This window comes from Hippocampus bargibanti, linkage group LG14 (genome assembly GCF_051943395.1).
Source record: "Hippocampus bargibanti isolate YZ-2025 linkage group LG14, ASM5194339v1, whole genome shotgun sequence".
NCBI lineage: Eukaryota > Metazoa > Chordata > Actinopteri > Syngnathiformes > Syngnathidae > Hippocampus > Hippocampus bargibanti.
Genome location: NC_142747.1, coordinates 14,318,214 through 14,338,278, shown reverse-complemented (window position 1 = coordinate 14,338,278; position 20,065 = coordinate 14,318,214). Strand labels below are relative to the sequence as shown.

Below are 20,065 nucleotides of genomic sequence, written 5' to 3'. Positions count from 1 at the left end.
ACTGCGTTGCAACAGTGCGCATGCTCCTTTGGTCTGTAGCCAGGCATCACTAGTCAAACATGCAAATACGATTTGCTAATATTACATAAGTCAAATTGTAAAATGTATTTCCCCCAGTGAAATAATTGTTGATAGAACATGGACAAGCGATGGGAGGAGGAAATGCCGCAGTTAGCCTGTGTTCCATTCAAGATATATGTTTTACCAGCACTGTGTCAAAGGTTTTATTGTCCTTACATTGTTAATTTCCTTTTTCGGGTCATATGGCCAATACACTTTCTCTGTATGTGTGCAATTTTATCCTCTTTTTTTTAATGAAAAAAAAAGCAGCAGTCGTCAGCTGATTCATTTTAATATCTAAATATAACATTTTATTTAACTGACGTTCATATTCTGTATTCTGTTTTTCGACCCGGAAGTGTGCATTGGATATGTTTTACAATCATATTTTTTTTCTCGAGTGCTTGTTTCCTCATCCATTTTAAGGAATATTTGGAGCATACCCCAGCTGTTTTCGAGTGAGAGGTGAGGTACACAAAGGCACAGGTAAAGGTAAACAATCATTAACTGACGTTCACATCTATGGATATTTTAGTCTTTCGTGAACCTAACATGCATGCTTTTGGTATGTACGGGGTAGCTGGAGTACCTGTTGAAGATGCAAACTAATATTAGGATAGAAGTTACCTTTTACAGTCTTTAATTCATTTTTATTGCCGTTTTTGATACACGTTGATCAACTTTGCATCATTTATTAAGTATTGTCAATCAATTATTTGACCCCATCACTTCAATTACTGTATTTAACTATACTGCACACGTATCCATCCGCGTATTCATGTCTGAATTGATATATAATGTCCTTGTTCGTTTCCTCGGTCTGACCTCTAGATGTCACCGTCGAACAAAAAGAAAAACATCCATTTATCGGAAGATGGCGTGTTAAAAGACACTCGTGTAAGATTGCTAAAAATAAGGGATAAGTGAAATTATGCCAATTGCAATTAAGGATAACAGATGCGCCCATTTGCTCATGGAGTCATTTAACTGGTGAGCGTTTTAACGCGAGATGGGGAAACGAGACGCCAAGAGGTCCTGATGACGGAGAGCTGATGGAGAACAATAGATAGCATCTACTTCAATCTAACGTATATTTATTTGTATTAAAACATATTTCAATTGGACGCTAAATATCAGAAGTGACGTCGTCCACATGTGTGCCATTGAGGTAATAATAGTTTTGTTTTTAACCACCTTCCGATGGATGAAAATGGGGGTAAGGGGGGCGATGAGCATGTTAGCTTGCTCTGGCTCGCTGGGCAGCATCCCATTCATTGTGTTGTTTTAACATCCACATGAAACACAAATGTACTGTATGCCGTTTGTTCGCTTTTGGGGTAGTAAAAGTGATGTCAAATAATTAATTATAGGCGTAAAAAACACACGTCGATCATTTTCATAAGGGTTATTGTCATTTTTATGATCATCGGGAACTTGTAGACACACCATCGCATTTTTCTTTATACTAAGTACACCACATGTCAACAGTTTGTACAGTTTTTCATACTACACCTCATTGCACCTCTGTTCTACATCAACGAGTACAGGTGACAAATGTGTGAAATGTGAAATGTAAAATTATCCACTGTGAGACGAATTAAGGTACATCCAATCCAAAATTGCACTTCATGCATGAGTTCGTATGTCTAAGTTACAGCTCAATCATGACAATCTGCCACCTCAAATGTCCTCAAAACCGTGATGAAACCTATATGCATAAAAGTTTCCTAGTTACACGCCTGTATTTCATTTCTGTCATGTAATATTAATTCACTTCAATTCCCATAGAAAGTTTCCAACTTTCTGCTTCCCTTTTATTTTGCAACTGTAATTGGGAGTTACAATGTGATTCTTACCTAGAACATACATTTCCAAATGTGTTGACATGATTTGTTCAAGAAGCGAACGTCTTAAGGCCTAGTCATCTCTCAACTAATTTTATTGCTCAAGTGCAGATTTCTCCGCCCATAGGGCAAGGACTGCCTGTCTAGTTGCATGGTACAAACGTCACAGCCAACAAGGGAACGTCCCCCTCACCCCACAAGACCCTCAAGGGGTCGACCGTAGTGCTATTCTTGCACAAGCAAGGGCTAATTGTTGTCGAAAGAATATCACAGTGCTTGGACTATAAGCGATCTCATTCAATAAGATGCTGTTGTTGTCTTCAGAGGAGAACATGGTCGTGCTCGGAACCCTCCTGAGTATCGCCGGTTGGGTTTCTGCCTACTTCACCCTCTGTCGCGTCAATTGCCGCCGCAGCTCTGAGTGGAATTGTCGCCTCGTCACCCTGTTGCATGGCATCCTTGCTGTCAGCATCACTGCCTACATTGGCTACGTGGATGGACCGTGGCCCTTCACATATCCAGGTAGAATGTCAATTGTTATTGTTAATCAGTGGTTCTCAAAATTTATTCATCAGGAACCACCTGAAAAGTAACCTTCTCTACGCCGCTGCTATGACTCATACTAAAATACAGAAGCATATTTTTTTAATATATGTTGTAAAACTAACCAAACCATTGACAACGAACCTGACACTTGTAAATGTACACCTGCACAATCTAAAAACACTATTTCACCTTTGCACGTATGCTATAGTGGGAATGTAAATGTACACATTCCTTTACACTGGTCTGCATTTCATCTATTTACCAACTGGAATAAAGGAAATAGAAATCATTTGTTCCAAAGTTATAACTGGAGTCATTCACATGGGTGTCAAACCACATTATGGTTTCCATCAGAGGGCTGTTTTGATTGTGAAAACCGTGTTAATATATGATTGTTACTTCCGGGTAGAGTGAACGCTGGCGCGAATGGCTGCCGCTGCTCACCCGCACACAAAAAGAGTTCTTATCCTGTGACTGCAAATTGAGAGTTTTGAAAGGCGCTTAGTAATTAAATGTATTATTATTATTATTATTATTATTATTATTATTATTATTATTATTATTATTATTATTATTCCTTCATCCCATTATTACATATGCACAATTGCTCCCGTGCATGTCATTTATATTATGCACATATAATAAAAAGAAGTTTCATTTTAAATCAGAACTCATCGGCAATGATTACCACAGAATCTAATCTAAATCAGTGGCGGACCGTGCATGTCAGTCCTTGACCTTCAGTAGTGCGACGTCTGAATCATTCAGCTGCGAATGTGGTGTGATATTACTACACGTCCACTAGAGGGTACCATTGGCCAGGAAACAACTTGTGTCTTGAAGAAATTTAAGAACTACTGTCATTAAACTGTTCAATTTTTTACTATGGACATGTGGTTTCATGATAACCTCATAAAATGGCTATATTATTTGCTATTTTTGCTAGCTTCTGAGCGTTCAACCTTTCTTAATGATGTCCATTTTATCTCGAAAGTCTGTCTTGAAAATTAATTCAACAGAAAATCAACAAACAACAACAACAAAACCATTTCCTCCTCCTCCGGCCATTGTGGGTTAGATTAGATTAGATGAGCCTTTGTTCGTTTTACAATGGAGAAATTTACCTTTCACAGCAGCAAAAATAAAATACATGGTTTTCTCATTATTGGAACTGAGGACATCTTTGTGTGTTTATGGTTTTAACACTTTCATGTTGCTGTGCCGATGACCATTTTGTGTTTGGGAGCCTTTTACTGAGCATCTTCATCTTTATTAAATTCATAGAGTTGCTTGTTCTGTAGCCACAAGAGGACATAAGCTTCTTGTGCCGGTCCCAAGCACAGATAAATACAGAATGGTTGTGTCAGGAAGGGCATCCGACGTAAAAGCTTGGCCAAAACAAACATGCGAATCAAACCTCTGAAGATGGAGGACAGTGATACCCTTTGAAGGGAAAATACAAAAGGAAAAGAAGATTTGTCCATTTTCTACATTGCTTATCACCATCAGGGTTGCTGATAAGTGGAGGGCAATCACAGGTGACTTTATGCATGAGATGAGTACAACCTGGGCTACTTGGATTTGTGCCTTAAATTTCACAAATTAGTCATTTATGGTGTAGAACAGTGAACCTTTGTATGTAATTTACAAATGTAGAAACTTGTGTTTGTGTGTAAAAGGTACAAAGAACACACCACTGCAGATAAGTGCCATGTTGTTGAGCCTGGGCTACTTCGTCTTTGACATGGCCTGGTGCGTCTACTTCCGCACTGAGGGAGCCGTCATGTTGGCCCACCACACCATGAGCATCCTGGGAATCATGCTCACTCTCTGGTTGGGCGAGTCTGGCATCGAGGGCTGCGCCGTCCTCTTCGGCAGCGAAATTACCAATCCGTTGCTGCAGACGCGCTGGTTCCTCAAGCAGACGGGACACTCCGGCACACCCCTGGCGCACACTGTGGACGCGCTGTTCGTGCTGCTCTTTGTGCTGATGCGGATCTTTGTGGGAGGCACAATGCTGTACTGTGAGCTGATCTCGCCGAGGCCGAGATTCTTCATCAAGTGCGGGGGCGTGGCCATGTACGTACTATCCTGGGTGTTCATGGTTGACATCGTTCGCTTTGCCATCCGTAAGAGCAAAAGTTGGCGCAAGCAGCAGAGGGAAAGACGAGAAGCCGCGAATGGTCCCGAAAGAAAGACAGACTGAATTCTGACCACAGAGTCCAATTCAATATCCATCCATCCATCCATCCATTTTCTGAACCGCTTTCTCCTCACAAATTTCACGGGGTATGCTGGAGTCCATCCCAGTTGTCTTTACGCAGTCGACGGGGTACCCAATGAACTGGTTGCCAGTCAGTCGTGAGGCGCATATCGACGAATATTGACCCCAAGGTACATTTTAAAGCGTTCCATTAATCTGCCATGCAAGTTTTTGGAATGTAGGGGGATTGATCCTTCCACCTCTGCATTGTGAGACCAAAGTACTCACCACTACAGTGCTGATAAATTCAATGGAATTGGTGAAAAAACAGGAAAATTAGCGTAAAGGGGGCTTCTGTGGCTGGAAACTAAAGAACTAACAGATGTGGTCACAGCCATTGAAAAAAAAGTCTCCAAACACAGCGGCTTGTGTGTGTGTGTGTGTGTGTGTGTGTGTGTGTGTGTGTGTGTGTGTGTGTGTGTGTGTGTGTGTGTGTGTGTGTGTGTGCGTGCGTGCGTGTGTGTGTGTGTGTGTGTGTGTGTGTGTGTGTGTGTGTGAAACAGCCACAATTTTGAAATGAGTCATTATTACCAGCTTCATTATTCAGGAGAAAAGTTCAACCAAAGTATCCAAGGACAATCGCCGCTCCTCAAAAGCCAATATCCTGCATGTTTTTCATGCACCCACCGACCCCACTGCTCCAGTGCACCTGATTGAAATAATCAGTTCACCCGCAAATTCTTCAGGAGCCTGAGAACGATCCTGATGATTTGAACCAGATGTGTTGGAGGAGGGAAACATTAAAAAATACAGGATAGTGGACTGTTGATTGACACCTGTGCCATATGACATCAGTACACTGGCTAATGAGTAGCTTTTAGTTGAATAAGAGTTAGTGACCAGTCATAGGGAGGTCCTACCCTTTTATCAGAAATTCAGCTGGGGTTGCCTGCAGCTTACTTGGGATCCGACTGAGGATAAGCGCCATGGAAAATAGACGGATGGCTAAATTAAAGCAAGTTGCAACTCGGCAGTAAAAACAAGTACGGTAAAATGAACACAGCTAAAAGCGTCACAAAAAAGAAGTCACTGTTTGTTTACACTTTGTAATCATCTCAACCCGAATGAGTCATACCTAAAATTGAGTGTGTGTGTTGTGTGTGTGCATAAACAAATGTTGAAGCCTTACTCGGGGAGAAATGTCAAACGATTTTTACTTGTTTATTCTATTGTAAGTCATTCTTCGAAGCTTTTCCCGAGTTTTGTCGTGTCTTCTTGTTTTTTTTTATTCTTTTTTGGCAATTACATGTTTTCTGTTTGGCAAAACAATACTTAAGATTTAATTGTGACATAGTTATGAGTGTATATAAGGAGTAAGCAAAAAAGTATCGCTGATTTGTGCCTTGCATTTAGGACTGTGTTATAATTTTTGATTGTTTGAATGAACGAACGAACGTCACAATCAGTGGCATGTTTGTTTTGCTCAGGAGGCCCGCGGTGTCGTTGTTGTCCACTAGATGGAGATGCAGTTTAATAAAATGTTCCGACGAGTGACGCGTTCCCTCGTCCAGGCCTGTACTGTTATTATTTATACAGAATGAAACCGTTTCATGACGCCATTGACTGCGGGAGGGAGCTTTACTCCACATCAGACTTTTAATCAAATGAATCAGTTGTCCCCAACTTTTTTTTGCGCCACGCACCGTTTCAATGTCAGACAATATTTTCACGGATCGGCGGATAAATACAACAAAATAAAATGACACGACAGACATGGAAACTGTTTTTTTTTTCTTTCTTTTAAATACGATAATAAACGTGAATCCATTTTGTATTTTCATCATTTTTCAAAATAAAACATAGTTCGGACGTAGATAAATAAAACAGAAATTGTGTAAATTATTTATTATTACTGTGCGCCCGGTACCAAATGACCCACGCACCGCCAACCAGGGGTTGGGGACCTCTGAAATAAATGACAGATGGGCAACCCAAAAATATCAAATGATTGCTGTACCGAGATGGAAAACATCGATGACATGTTTACTTGGATAATGCAAGATCAAAATGGTTGATTTGTACACTGTGATAAGCCAATGCAATTTGATTTCACGCGTGAATCGTCAGGAATATGACAATCAAATACACACAAAAAGCAACATGATACTAACGAGCAACAATATCTATTTAATATTAATCAAGAAAAAAACACCTATTAAAAACAGACCCAGCAATATGTGTTATTTGTGTGGCTGACTAGCGTTAACTAATGGCGAATAAGAAGTTAAAGCTAAAATCAATAGAACTTTGTCATATCTATTTATGAGTTTAGTTTGATATTTTAAATTTTATTAGTTTTCCCTAGTCTTATTTTTATTTACTTTGTTTTTTCGTTTACGTTCAAAACATGAACATCACAATTTAGTATGTACTTTGTTACTCTGTGTGTGTGTGTGTGTGTGTGTGTGTGTGTGTGTGTGTGTGTGTGTGTGTGTGTGTGTGTGTGTGTGTGTGTGTGTGTGTGTGTGTGTGTTTGCGTATGAATGTATTTATGTCTGCATGTACAGTATGTATGTATGTGTGTGTGAGTCTGTATGTATGTGATATAAATTGAATCAACTATCAAGGCCAAGATGTTTTCATACATTCCTATTGATTTCATAAAACCATGATGCTGTTGGGGTTATCCCATTTCCCGGCGGAAGTGGTTGTCTGAAGTTAGGAATCGCGGCGGTTAGCATGCTAGGGCGTTGCTAGCAGCAGACACTGGTATTTTTCCTCCTATGTTTCTTCAAGTTTTTAGCCTGGTACAAATGACGCCTAGCATTGGGAGAAAAAGTCGCGAGCGTCCTTGAAGGTTTTAACGCCCCTTCGAGTTTTTGTATTTTTTCACGACTGGACGCTAGCGAGAGACAGCTTGTTACTTTATGCCCCGTTAGCTTGACCACCCAGCCTAGCCTCCCTTTCCATCCACGGGAATTGTGCTGAGAGACGATCGAGTGACTCCGTTTTGGAAACATGGAGTCAAGGAGCGCAGAGCTGTGCTAACAATTACACTTCGCTTGGATTGTCATCTTCCTTGTTGAACAGACTTTTTTCGAAAGCTTGAGACGCAGAAAATATCAGTGGACGCTTGTGCCGTTTTCCATCCACTGTTTGGGATTTTGATTTTGTTTGGTTTGCAGTGGAAACAAGGGCACACGACGTGAAGTTCTTTTTCCTCCCAATCGAGCTCATTTGTTTTGTTAGCCTAAAGCTATCACGTCTAAACTCTCGTTGCCTTTGAGGATTTCCATACAACCAAGATTCACGCCATTTTCCAGACTATAATTCATTTTGCTCGTTTGTTTTAAACATTATGGTATCGGACGACTCTTCATAGAAACGTCAAGAATCGATCAGGATAAACCAAACCACAAAGTGCCGACTGGAGGAATTTCACGGGATCTCCCAGGGACGTGTTCCTTTTTCGAACCGGACTGGGGTGGCGGCAGGCGTATTACATCGCCACGGTGTCCTTAAGATCGGAATACACGAAAACTGGGACGTGAATGCAAGGGTTACACTGATGCATTTTGGACCAGCAGTGTTGTTTATCAACGAGTGGAAGGATATACTCTTTACACAGGCCTTGATTCCTTTTTAGGGTCTGCACCATTGCAATCCACCTTGCCCTGACCTACTAGCCCAATACATTAAGGATATTTGTCATCTCGATCCCGTTTGCATATTCTTTTTTATATTTATTTTATTTAAAAAAAGCTCTTCGTCACGAATGCCAGAGAAGGACGCTCCACCAAGTCACCACATCACACTCTGGAAAATGTTAATCGGATATAATTCACTGCAAATCTAGAACCGGAAGCCCAATGAGTGACACACAGTCCAGCTTCACTGACAGGTAAAGTATAAACACCCAGTTATGCACTACATCAGGGTTGCCTATCAAGTCGATCGTGAGCTACCAGTTGTGTCGGTGGCTCTCGTGCAATTAACTCAGTTGTCCCTTAAATGCGATGGATATAGCTTCCGGTGAATGGCAGTGAATGTGTTTTACAAGAAAAAAGATTTCCACCGATCATTCTGGTGAAATGTTTTACTTGATTGACGCAGACGGCAAGTCAGTCCAATATATGATCTTGAATGTAGGCTATATGAGTCCATTTAATTAATTAAGGTAGACAACTATATATAACTTGCATATAGAGACATACACGTTTATTTCTAAATGGATGAAGTCCGTAGATCATTTTGACGTGATCATTTTTAAAGTAGTTTCTATGCCAAATAAGTGTGTGTACCCCAGTAAAGTGATAGCTCCAGTCAAACAATTTCTTCATTGACACACACTTCTTCTTTTCCTTTCGGCTTTTCCCTTCAAGGGGTCGCCACAGCAAATCAGTGTCCTCCATCTTTAGAGGTTTGATCCGCATTTTTTTTTTTTGGCCAAGCTTTTACGTCGGATGCCCTTCCTGACACAACCCTCTGTACTTATCCGGGCTTGGGACCGGCACAAGAAGACTTGTCCCTTTGTGGCTACAGAACAAGCAACTCGCTCAGTAAAAGACTCCCAAACACAAAATGGTCATCGGCACAGCAACATTGAAGAAGCAAATTTCATTGTGATAACCTGATATAAGTCATTAAAACTTGATCAAATCTATGGTACAGGCAATATTCTAAAATGTTTTACGTTGCCAATGCACAGAAATGTCATAGAAGTTTAGATAAAAGCTTCACATTCATTCCAGAAAAAAACATACATTCATGTATGTGCTAATTTCATTACTATTGACTACTTGACTTGACATAGACTATTGACACAGTATGACTGCCACCTCAAGTCATATATGAGCCGCTGATGGTTGTAACTCAAGCCCAGTCAATCTCATGTGCTGAGATCCACGTCACTCATTCATTCACTCACTCACTTGGCGATTCTCCCCTTTTAAAGCCTGTCAAAGTCGCAGATACTAAGGTAGAGCTAGAGGACGGTGACCGCAAGTGGACAAAAATAATTCCTGTGCTTTCTCACCTATACGTTTTTGTTTTTATTCATGCAAAATCATTGAGAACTGCAATGATTATTTGGCAGCGAATCGACTAGAAAATTAATATAAAGGGTTTTGATGAACAATCATTTAGATGCCTCATTCATTGCCATTGACGGGAAGCAAAATAAAAGAAAACTTCCACTCATATCATTTTTTCATTGTCTTTGTTTTGAAATCAAATGACATTTATTTTACTTTGGAAAACAATGATCAACACTGTTTGTTTCAGCACTGTTAATTTGAAAAATATTGCATCCAGTTTTTGAACAAAGCAATATACAGTAAAGTCTCGTTATATCGATATCGGATATATCGATAGTCCCGGTTATATCGATACTATTTCTATGCACGCACGGGGAAAATTACATGCAAACAGGGTCGGATATATCGATAGTCCCGGTTATATCGATATTTTTTCGGACTCCCTTGAATATCGATATAATGAGACTTTACTGTAAATTGAATGTTTTGTTAATCTTATTCATGGATTAATGGACAAAATCATCATATTTCATTATTGAAAAATAAATGAATATTAGTCGTAAATCAAACATTCCTACCATCCCTCGGTACATTGTTGGCTGAATCTGTTGAATATGGTTAAGTAAATCACAACCAATGACCACGTTCATCATTTTCGATCCAAAACCAACACCTCAGTTTTCCTTTCCACTTGACTCCTGCTCCCTAACTGTAATGGTACTGTCATGGTAAAAATACTTAGTCATGACCATGTGGTTTCCTGCCTAAAATGCAATTGAGTACAATCACAATAACATCCCCCTAATGAGCACAATAAACTCAATCATGTAATGCCGGCTATGAAAAAAGTGAGGTGTGCTGAAACCTTGTGATGTTCTTCCGTTGTTGAGTTTATCGTTTTGGGCATCTTGTTCCCCAAGAACACTTTGAATTGGCAGACGTAGCTCCCTAATGAGACTCATACATGCTACCGAGTACTGAATTGTCGCAATGTGCTGACTCAACTTCATCGTCCAATCTAATTCGCAAGGAGCTACATCCGATCTTAATGGACTACTTTACTACTTCTCCAAAGAGAGATTCTGCCTAGCTAGGTAATGCCACTATTACCTCTAAGCCTTTCACACTTACCTTCTTCTCCATCCATTAAAACGATCTTTGGATTTAGAAGCTCATAATCATCTTACTGGAGGAATCCGTCCAGAGAGCTTGGACTCCACAGTTAGTTCCCTCGGTTCACGAGCAAATAAATCCTCCCTGTGAAGTGTTGTTTTTTCCCCCCTCTTTAATCCATTGGAATACCTTGGAGTACATGTCATGAAGTAATTCCCGCATGCTTTTTGACTCTGAAAATGTTTTCCTCTGTTGTGTTGTGACCGGCCTTTTACCTGAATCCCACATACCTGTGAGGAAAGCTGGCCAACTCCCTGGAATGTGCTTACTTAGTTCTGGATAGAAAGCTCTGGTTGTAACGTCATGGTCAGGGTATAAGCAAGCCGTTTCAAGCCTTATTGTACTCGACACCCCCCCCCCCCCCCCCCCACCACCACCACCTCTGCAATGATAACAGCGGTGGTTCGCACCCAATTTTGGTGTGGTATACCACAACATTGTGTGGTCCCAAAGAAGCTACTGGATTGCAGTTGCTACTGTATTGGAGAGCGAAGAATGTGTTTTGAAACATTGCATTGAGGTTTGAGCTGAAAGTACAGCTGAACCTTTTATGACAAACAGTGGTCAAACAAACATTTTACTTTTTTTCTCGAAAGGTAGAATAGAAGTTAAAATAATTCCTTCCAGTGTCACACTGTTACCTGCATTCAAATGTCGTCAATTGTGTCTTAAACTCCTATTCTGAATACTTTAATTATAGCCAGTCAGCGGCATCATCGGCCGAGTATGTAATAGTACATTATAGTTTTATTTAGGGGCTTGGGTGTTACAAAAACCCACCCCTTTTCATGAGACAAGTACTGCTTTAAAAGCCCTCACTTGCCGAACCAAGAAAGCATTTTGATGTAAAAATGGTTGTAGTTGAAAATGAAAAAAAGCGTAAGTAATCGTTCTTCAACAAGTAAATAAATGCAAAGCCGTCTAAAGGTAGACTGCATCTTACATGTGCAGTGTGAGTTCAAAGTAAACTGACATCTGGAATGGATGTGGCGTGTTTTGCTGCGCTGTATTGTTCACATTGTTTGAATATTTTATCACTTTTAAATTGAGGTTGTTTGTGGCACCATGCATGTGATATGTTTTGTGTTTTGTTTTGTTGCTGCGTTGGCCATGCGGGGAGCGTGTATGTAAACTCTATCTGGGGTAGGCTGCCAGCCTCCGGGTCAGTTTTGTGAGCCATTCGTTCTTTGTCACAACGTTTTGCTGATCTCCACGCTTTTTTTCCCACCCTTCCACCCGCCTGCCCTGAGGCCCTCCCGGAAAGTGGCGCTGGTGACATCACTAAAAGTAAACAATAGCATTCAGAGGCAGCAAGCTAGCTTTAGTCTGCATGCTCCTTATATGTTCAAGGTTGTAGGTCAGGTACATGTGATAAATATGTGGGAAAGATTATTTTTATGGACAGGTATTGGTGATATGTGTGTATCCCTCAAATAATAGAAACAGCTGTTTTTATTTGTTGTTTGGTTGTTATGACAACAGACAATGCATTCAGCGGTGCTGACTGGTGATTCATTTGTGCCACCGGCCTGTCTCAAATGTTGGAGATTTTCAAAGTGTTCGTGTTTTATTGTTGCGTTTAATTTCTGACCAAAATGAATTTGCGCTGCCTCAAACGATTATTTTGCTCATCAATTAATCACGGACAGTCGTCATGGTTCGTTGACTATCTGATAGAATTGAACCATAACCTGTCTAATCAAAACTGAATAGAATCACAATATTCCTGATTTGGGAAATAATGTACATCATCTACAACTGTAGCTCTATGTTGTTCTTTTCATATATGCCGCCAGATACCAGACCTGTCGAATTCATTGCATCATCCCATAGTAGCATTTTATAGGTGTCATAAACGCAAACTAAATTTAGGTTGGTATCGTTCTGCTGTGGAAGCCGTTAATTCAAGGGCACCGTAGGCTTTTTACATTGTTAGGCTTCCAATGCACCTGTAGTATTTAATGTCAAGCTCTTGGTTTAATTTATAATTGAGACATCAATTTTCTCTCTACAGCACAAACATTGATGGATATTGAAAGGAGAATCGAAAAGTGGTGATAAAAATAACAGCAATGCCTATGGATGATGATGCTCGACAGTGGGTGGAGTGTATGCTTTGAACTGGTGCAATTTACGTGCCGGGAAGGGACTTGGGGGGTGGGGAGGGGCATTCTGATCTTGATGCTTGTGGACACTGTCTACAGTCCTGCCCCTTTAGCCAAGCCAAAGGGGGTTTGAGGGGCACACATTACTCTCACTCCACTAAAGACAAAATCATTACAACAGAGAAAACGAGGACAAGAAATAAAGTTGAAAGGGTTTTGTTGCCGTGAATGAGGCCAGTGTCATTGAGCATTTTGCAATTCATCCGGAAAAGAAAAGAATCCTATTGTGTGAAATGAGAATAGTGTTAAGTATTCATTGATTTATTGGGTTATTTATAATTAATTCATTGATTTTTTTATGTCCAATATTTGGTAAATAAAGTCAAAGTCAGCTTTATTGTCAAATATGCTAATATGCATGACATACAGCACAGATGAAATTACTGTCCTCTCGGACCCAGCATGCAAGGCACTTATAATTACTTTAACAAACATAAACATGAAAACGCCAATTTGCCGGGAGAGTGGAGCCGCTGCGTGTTCACGCGCCGCCATCTTGGGAAAAAAAAATGAAAAAATAACAAATATGACAACACAAAGACACAGAGTCATTCATTCTACTTTCATTCCTTTCATCACTTTGCTGCTGTGAAATGTAAATTTCTCCACTGTGAGACTAATAAAGGCATATCCAATCCAATCCAATTCTTCAGGACTTGCTGTACCCTCTTTGTGATGACATGAAGCAGTTCTAGTTGAAAGAGGAGAGGATCAAAGCATCCATGTCAGCAGTGGATCAGGGACGTCATGGTGGAATTTGTACGTCTACTACAAGCTAAATGTTGAAAGCAAACACGAAGCTGTAGCATCCATTGACGAAAAGACATTGTCTCACATCTGCTGTCCCACATAAATCCGCTTCAATTCCAAGCTGCGACAGTTCCACATACGCATCGGGGCTCTGCGCTAACGCTGCTTTCTTCTTATCGCGGGCTCCTCAAGCCATGCATCCATCCAACCGCAGACTGTCCAACAGCACTGACCTTTCCACTGAACAAAGCGGGGCTGTGAAGATGCTGCCCATTACAGGCGCAAAAAAGCACAATGGCCCCAGAGCTGTCCAGCGATGGTAGTCAAATGGCTCAGACATTCCTCCCATTCAAAAACAGTACTGGCATATTCATGCTGCCGAAAGGCGCAACCGCTCAGCACAGTCTCCTCCTTGATGATTGTCGTGGCCAAAAATGCTGAAAAACAATCTGTATCCCTTCCACGTGACGCACAACAACATAAAGTGACAAAAGAAAACACAATAACAAGACAAAAACAACAAAAAAAAGCAAGGCTCGCGAGAGCACTTGCTGATGGCTGCCTACTCAGGCGCCATCTTGGAAAAAAATAAAATAAAATATAGGTCGGATGTGCAGCGCACGCTTGTATGCTTCATTTTGGCTTAGTGTATGAAAGTGTTGGCATTTCATTGCTGCACTACACTTTATTGTTGGCATGTCGGGACTCCTTTCAGTCAGTTTTTAAGCATCCACCATACATTTGGATTCCTTGACTTACAGTGCCTTGCAAAAGTATTCAGCCCCGTTGAATCTTGCAACCTTTCGCCACATTTCAGGCTTCAAACATAAAGATATTCAATTTGTATTTTTTTGTTGTGGGACACAATTGTGAAGTAGAACAACATATATTGGATAATTTAAACTTTTTTAACAAATAAACTGAAAAGTGGGGCGTGCAATATTATTCAGCCCCCTTGCTTTAATACTTTGTAGCGGCACCTTTTTCTCCAATTCCAGCTGCAATTCGCTTGGGGTATGTTTCTATCAGTTTTGCACATAGAGAGACTGACATTCTTGCCCATTCTTCCTTGCAAAACAGCCAGGGCTCCGTGAGGTTGGATGGAGAGTGTTTGTGAACAGCAGTCTTCAGATTCTCAATTGGATTCAGGTCTGGACTTTGACTTGGCCATTCTAACACGTGGATATGATATTTTTGAACCATTCCATTGTAAATTTGGCTTTATGTTTTCGATCATTGTCCTGTTGGAAGATAAATCTCTGTCCCAGTCTCAGGTCTTGTGCAGATACCAACATGTTTTCTTCCAGAATGTTCCTGTATTTGGCTCCATCCATCTTCCCATCAATTTTAACCACCTTCCCAGACCCTGCTGGAGAAAAGCAGGCTGAAACCATGATGCTGCCATCACCATGTTTGACAGTGGGGATGGTGTGTTCAGGGTGATGAGCTGTGTTGCTTTTACGCCAAACCTATTGTTTTGCATTGTGGCCAAAAATTTCAATTTTGGTTTCATCTGACCAGAGCACCTTCTTCCACGTTAGGTGTGTCTCCCAGGTGGCTTGTGGCATACTTTAAACGAGACTTTTGATGAATATCTTTGAGAAATGGTTTTCTTCTTGCCACTCTTCCATAAAGTCCAGATTTGTGCAGTGTACGACTGATTGTTGTCCTATGTACAGACTCTCCCACCTCAGCTGAAGATCTCTGAAGTTCATCCAGAGTGATCATGGGCCTCTTGGCTGCATCTATGACCAGTTTTCTCCTTGTTTGAGAAGAAAGTTTGGAGGGTCTTGGTAGATTTGCTGTGGTCTGATGCTCCTTCCATTTCAATATGATGGCTTGCACAGTGCTCCTTGAGATGTTTAAAGCTTTGGAAATCGGTTTGTATCCAAATCCAGCTTTAAACTTCCACACAACAGTCTCGGAACTGCCTGGTGTGTTCCTTGGTTTTCATGATGCGCTCTGCACTTCAAAAAGAACCCTGAGACTATCACAGAGCAGGTGCATTTATACGGAGACTTGGTTACACATAGATGGATTCTATTTACCATCATCAGTCAGTTAGGACAACATTGGATCATTCGTAGATCCTCACTGAACTCCTGGGGTGAGTTTGCTGCACTGAAAGTAAAGCGGCCCAATAATATTGCACTTTTCAGTTTTTTATTGTTAAAAAAAGTTTCAATTATCCAATAAATGATGTTCCACTTCACGATTGTGTCCCACTTGTTGTTGATTCTTGACCCCCAAAAAAATATTTCATATCTTTATGTTTGAAGCCTGAAATGTGGTGAAAGGTTGCAAGATTCTAGGGGGCCGAATACTTTTGCAAGGCACTGTACATCTCAGAGGAAATTACATAAAATATGAAGTGGCGTGTTTCTTCTTTTTCATTCCATTAAGTAAAATATGGCGGTAATTATGGACCTGTTCACTGGCTAATTCAGTATTGAGATTGTGTCGCGCTTGTTAAACATTTTATTTTATCGATAAATTTCTGTATTTTGTCAGAAGAAAATCGATGTATTCAGTAGTGGATGTACTTCCCAAGTCACCTCACTTATGGGCAGTTTTTGCACTAACTCAGTGGTAGAGAACACATTCACTGTAGGAGCGAATTTACAAAAGCACACATTTGTGCTGCCAAGTTGGCTTTTTTTCTCCCTAGCTTCTTTTGTAACTATTTTTCCAACAAGCTCATGTGCCTGGAATTCCCGTGAATAAACAGGCAATAGGAGCTGAATCATTTTCACATTACATCAACGAGGAGGGAGTCCCTTAGAAGTCACACTGGACTTTGCTAAAAACACGGGGCCGATTAACAATCAGGATTTATCGACATGTTACATAACTTTTTTTTCTAAGAGGATGACCTTATTTTGTCTTCATCTGGAATGGAAAGAACTATTCATTTATATTATGGAATGAAACAACTGTGTCAAAGAAGACTCTGGATGAGGTATACCAACTCCTAACGCCCTTCTCCCTGCCATCAGAAGTTATGTGCAGAGGGAAGCGGAGGAGCAACCTCCCACTGCACTGCAATTAACCTTGCACTGCTCCTTTCTGCTGATTCAGGGCTGATTTCAAAAGCTGCTGCACTTTGTCAGATCAACAGCATTAGGACAGAGACTTGGATCTGTTCTGAGCAGTTTTTGTCAACATTTACCGATTATTTTGTTGACTATTGTAGATAATTTGGCTTAATGTGCCCAGCGACATGTGGACTGATTCTTCGCGTAACTGGCCTGTTAGGTCTTGTGCAGCAACGAACTTGCACCACAAGTACCAAAATTTACGTCTGAGGAATTGCTCATAACAACGACCAATGCTTCATCATGTTTTTGTCTTTTCTGTTGTGATGAAAAATTGTTCATCGGTCAAATACTACAGTGTTTGGTCATACTGTGCGGAACAACAAAACACTTTCACGTTCTTATTCACCATCTGTATCACAGATGTTAAAGTTAAGGCCCAGGGGCCAAATCTCACCCGCAGCATCATTATATTCGGTCCATGATGTCCATGAAATTCCATGATGCTTGCGAAAGTCCGAACCAAAATTTAAAATTGTCCCATGTCAACCACAATAACAATCATGATTTTTACTTCAAATTTGAGAACAGCACATTCATTAATTTGGAGTGTGCTCTATATGTAATATGTAAAGAGGATTAAACATTCTAATGGTTTCCCCAAATTCATAACGGCCCTCGAGAGAAGACCATAACTACAATGTGGCCCGCGGCAAACAATGAGTTTGACATCCTTGATCTAAACTGATTGATAAAAATGAATGATAGCTGCACTGAACAGCAAGCTACCATTAATTACATTCAAGTCGAAGTCAAACTTTGTTTAACTAATTTCAATGGTTGGGTTGCATCACTGCATGTCTTTCTGATCAATTCATACATCTTTCAGATCTCTTGTTCTGAGAACAGGTCTCCATTTCTTAATAAACAACCATAAACTGATGTGAAATATGAATATAACATGTTTTTAGGGAAAAGAGGAACTAAAAGGACTCTGTGAGGATTTGTTAACATGTCTGATCATGCCAGGAACATTTCCCACTGATCGGACAAGTCCTCCGATGTTTATGGTCAACGAAAATATAAACAACATGTTGAACTACCTCCTTTGCCGTCTCAGTCCCAGAGGACAGGAGACAGCACACAGTGAAGAAATGTCTTTCCCTTGGCCTTCATGTCAGGAATCCTGATGAGGTTTATTGGGGCAGAAAGGGCACCATTTTCCCCGGGAGGCTTTAGCTTGAGCTCCAGAGCTATTTCTTCTGTTCCTTCCTGCACTAATGACAATTGTGCGCACTGCACCCCCTTCTGCCCTGTCTGGTTCAAACACTAACTGATCCTCTTTTTTTCCTAATCTGTGCCCCAGTTAACACATTGATACCTTGGGGCTTTGCTAAGGCCGTGATTGTCACCCGTCTGTTTGAAATTAGACGTGGCCACAATACAGAAAGAACCATAACTCTGTGGATCTCGCATATCCACGCCTCCTTTCTGTCCTTCATGTCAGGGAGGGGGAGGTGACCATGGCATGCTGCGTGTGTTTGTTCACAACGACACTTTGTGACTCGGGTATACAGATTAGATAACATCTGGTGCAGTCGTCGTAATGCGGCTGAGATAAAATCAGTCCTGCTGGCTGCATAGAAAATCTTTCCAATTTTCCAAGCTGCTCGATAGTCCCCCGATATGACTCAGCCGCCTCACAGCATGCCTCCACTTCATCGGTATCGAGTGAAATTTGCTACTTTGGTGTGCGGGGTAGTCTGTCCCTGCTACTTGAATCGACGACTCCTCATTCTGATCTTTTGGAGCTGCGACGCAGTTCCCAGAATTGTCCAATCCATGTTTCCCTTCTTGCCGGACCCCTCCTCCTTCAAATTTAATCCCACATGAGAAAGGTTTTTGTCAGTCTCTGTTTGTCATGGTCCACAAGTTGCCACTACAATGGTATTGTCTCGTGTCGGGACAAGCAAGCACTTGAGCTTCACTCTTAGAAAGATTGTGCAAAGGAGCTGGGGTAGAAGATCCTGTGTTTTCTTTTTCCTACTTGGCCTTACACTCAAAACTCAAGAAATCACAACAACGGGTAGTTATTCAACAGTGCTAAAGTTAACACCCATGTACCAGATTTGGGGTATTCTTGAATAATATAAGTGTCATCCCTTCCCAGTGGTTGGGGTTGAGATTGTTAAACAAGTTCTTGTTGATAACTGGTTTCCAGCGTGTCACTTCCTTCCCATCATTCGTCATTTTTAGAAGTGATTTCCATATTGATTCCAGTTGGACCAAATATTATCACCATGCCAAAGGCAATGTTTTGGGGATAACAATGGGGAAAGACTTGGAAAATATTTTACCATTTCATCGAATGCACCAACAAAGCATTTGCACACACAACATGCAAAAAGTAACTTAAAAGACCATCAAGCTTTTTATCCGCTCCAAAGTCCTCAACTCAGCAAGAACAGCAACATGAGAGAATTATCTCCTGTCAATACTCCAGACAATCACGTTTACCACAATTCTACCTCCTGTCCTGAAAGCGCTTTATCAATAAAGATGTCTTGTATTATTATAGACCCTGCTACTTGATGAGAGACAGAATCTGAGTGGCTCAGAGCCTGGCAGTACTCACTGCAGTCAGACGCTACAGGGCTCACCGTGAATCCTCCCCCTGTTCATGTACTCTTTCATTATTCACAATTTTCCCTTCCTTTTCATTTTGGGAGATTCTTTCACAAAATTGTGGGTGTTGATCGTCCCTCCCTACCTTCACTGCTCACTCTCTCACTCCCTCACTTTGGTCTAGTCTCCCTTGCTGCCACCGTTGCTGATGTTGGCCTAGCTCTGGCAACAGTTTTCCATCCAAACACCAAAACCTCAATGGAGCATTCAAGCCCAAGCCTGCAGTACATCGGCACGCCCACCTTCCCACTCCTATTCTGCCCTCCCACCCCACCGTTTTCTGACTCTGTCACCTTTTCTCCCACTTTGCGTTTTCAGCCTCATGAAAACACGAGGAATAGCTATTTAATGATGGTGACCATCTCAAAAAGCTACATTGCGCTGCTCATATTACCAAACTCGCAGGATATTTGGGAGGTCGAGGCGAGATTAGTTCTACTAAAGCAGTAGTTCTTAAACTGGGTTCGATCGAAAAAAGAATCTTATGAAATGATTATGACGAGTAATTCACAAAGAGAAAGGTACAAAAGCCATACAAATTGCTAACCCATCCTAATGTTATTGTGAA

General features: G+C 41.0%; 2 protein-coding genes across 5 annotated transcripts in view; both read left to right on the top strand.

Annotated features, from left to right (window-relative positions):
- Window positions 1–392: 392 nt before the first annotated feature.
- On the top strand, window positions 393–6,326 carry tlcd5a (TLC domain containing 5a). 3 transcript variants are annotated; one of them, XM_089014226.1, is made up of 3 exons: window positions 393–525; window positions 2,229–2,426; window positions 4,130–6,326. In XM_089014226.1, the coding sequence occupies exons 2-3, from the start codon at window positions 2,237–2,239 to the stop codon at window positions 4,654–4,656; spliced, it is 717 nt and encodes a 238-aa protein (XP_088870352.1). In that variant the 5' UTR covers window positions 393–525; window positions 2,229–2,236; the 3' UTR covers window positions 4,657–6,326. The 3 variants fall into 3 exon arrangements, with proteins under 3 accessions (XP_088870352.1, XP_088870351.1, XP_088870350.1); XM_089014225.1 differs by having other exon boundaries at window positions 417–552; XM_089014224.1 differs by lacking the exon at window positions 393–525 and having other exon boundaries at window positions 1,917–2,426.
- A 1,033-nt stretch (window positions 6,327–7,359) lies between these two features.
- The window catches only part of arhgef12a (Rho guanine nucleotide exchange factor 12a), a 38,970-nt gene continuing 26,264 nt past the window's right edge, over window positions 7,360–20,065 (top strand). For both annotated transcript variants that reach the window (XM_089013040.1, XM_089013039.1), the window contains exon 1: window positions 7,360–8,554. In XM_089013040.1, coding sequence (XP_088869166.1) covers window positions 8,523–8,554 — 32 coding nt within the window. In that variant the 5' untranslated portion in view covers window positions 7,360–8,522. The remainder of the gene's footprint in view (window positions 8,555–20,065) is intronic.

Bases quoted from the DNA above. Each gene is read 5' to 3' on its own strand.
- tlcd5a (XM_089014224.1), top strand. From the start codon at position 2,210: ATGCTGTTGTTGTCTTCAGAGGAGAACATGGTCGTGCTCGGAACCCTC. The intron at 2,427-4,129 runs GTAGAATGTCAA...TGTGTGTAAAAG, and splicing joins GTGGCCCTTCACATATCCAG to GTACAAAGAACACACCACTG.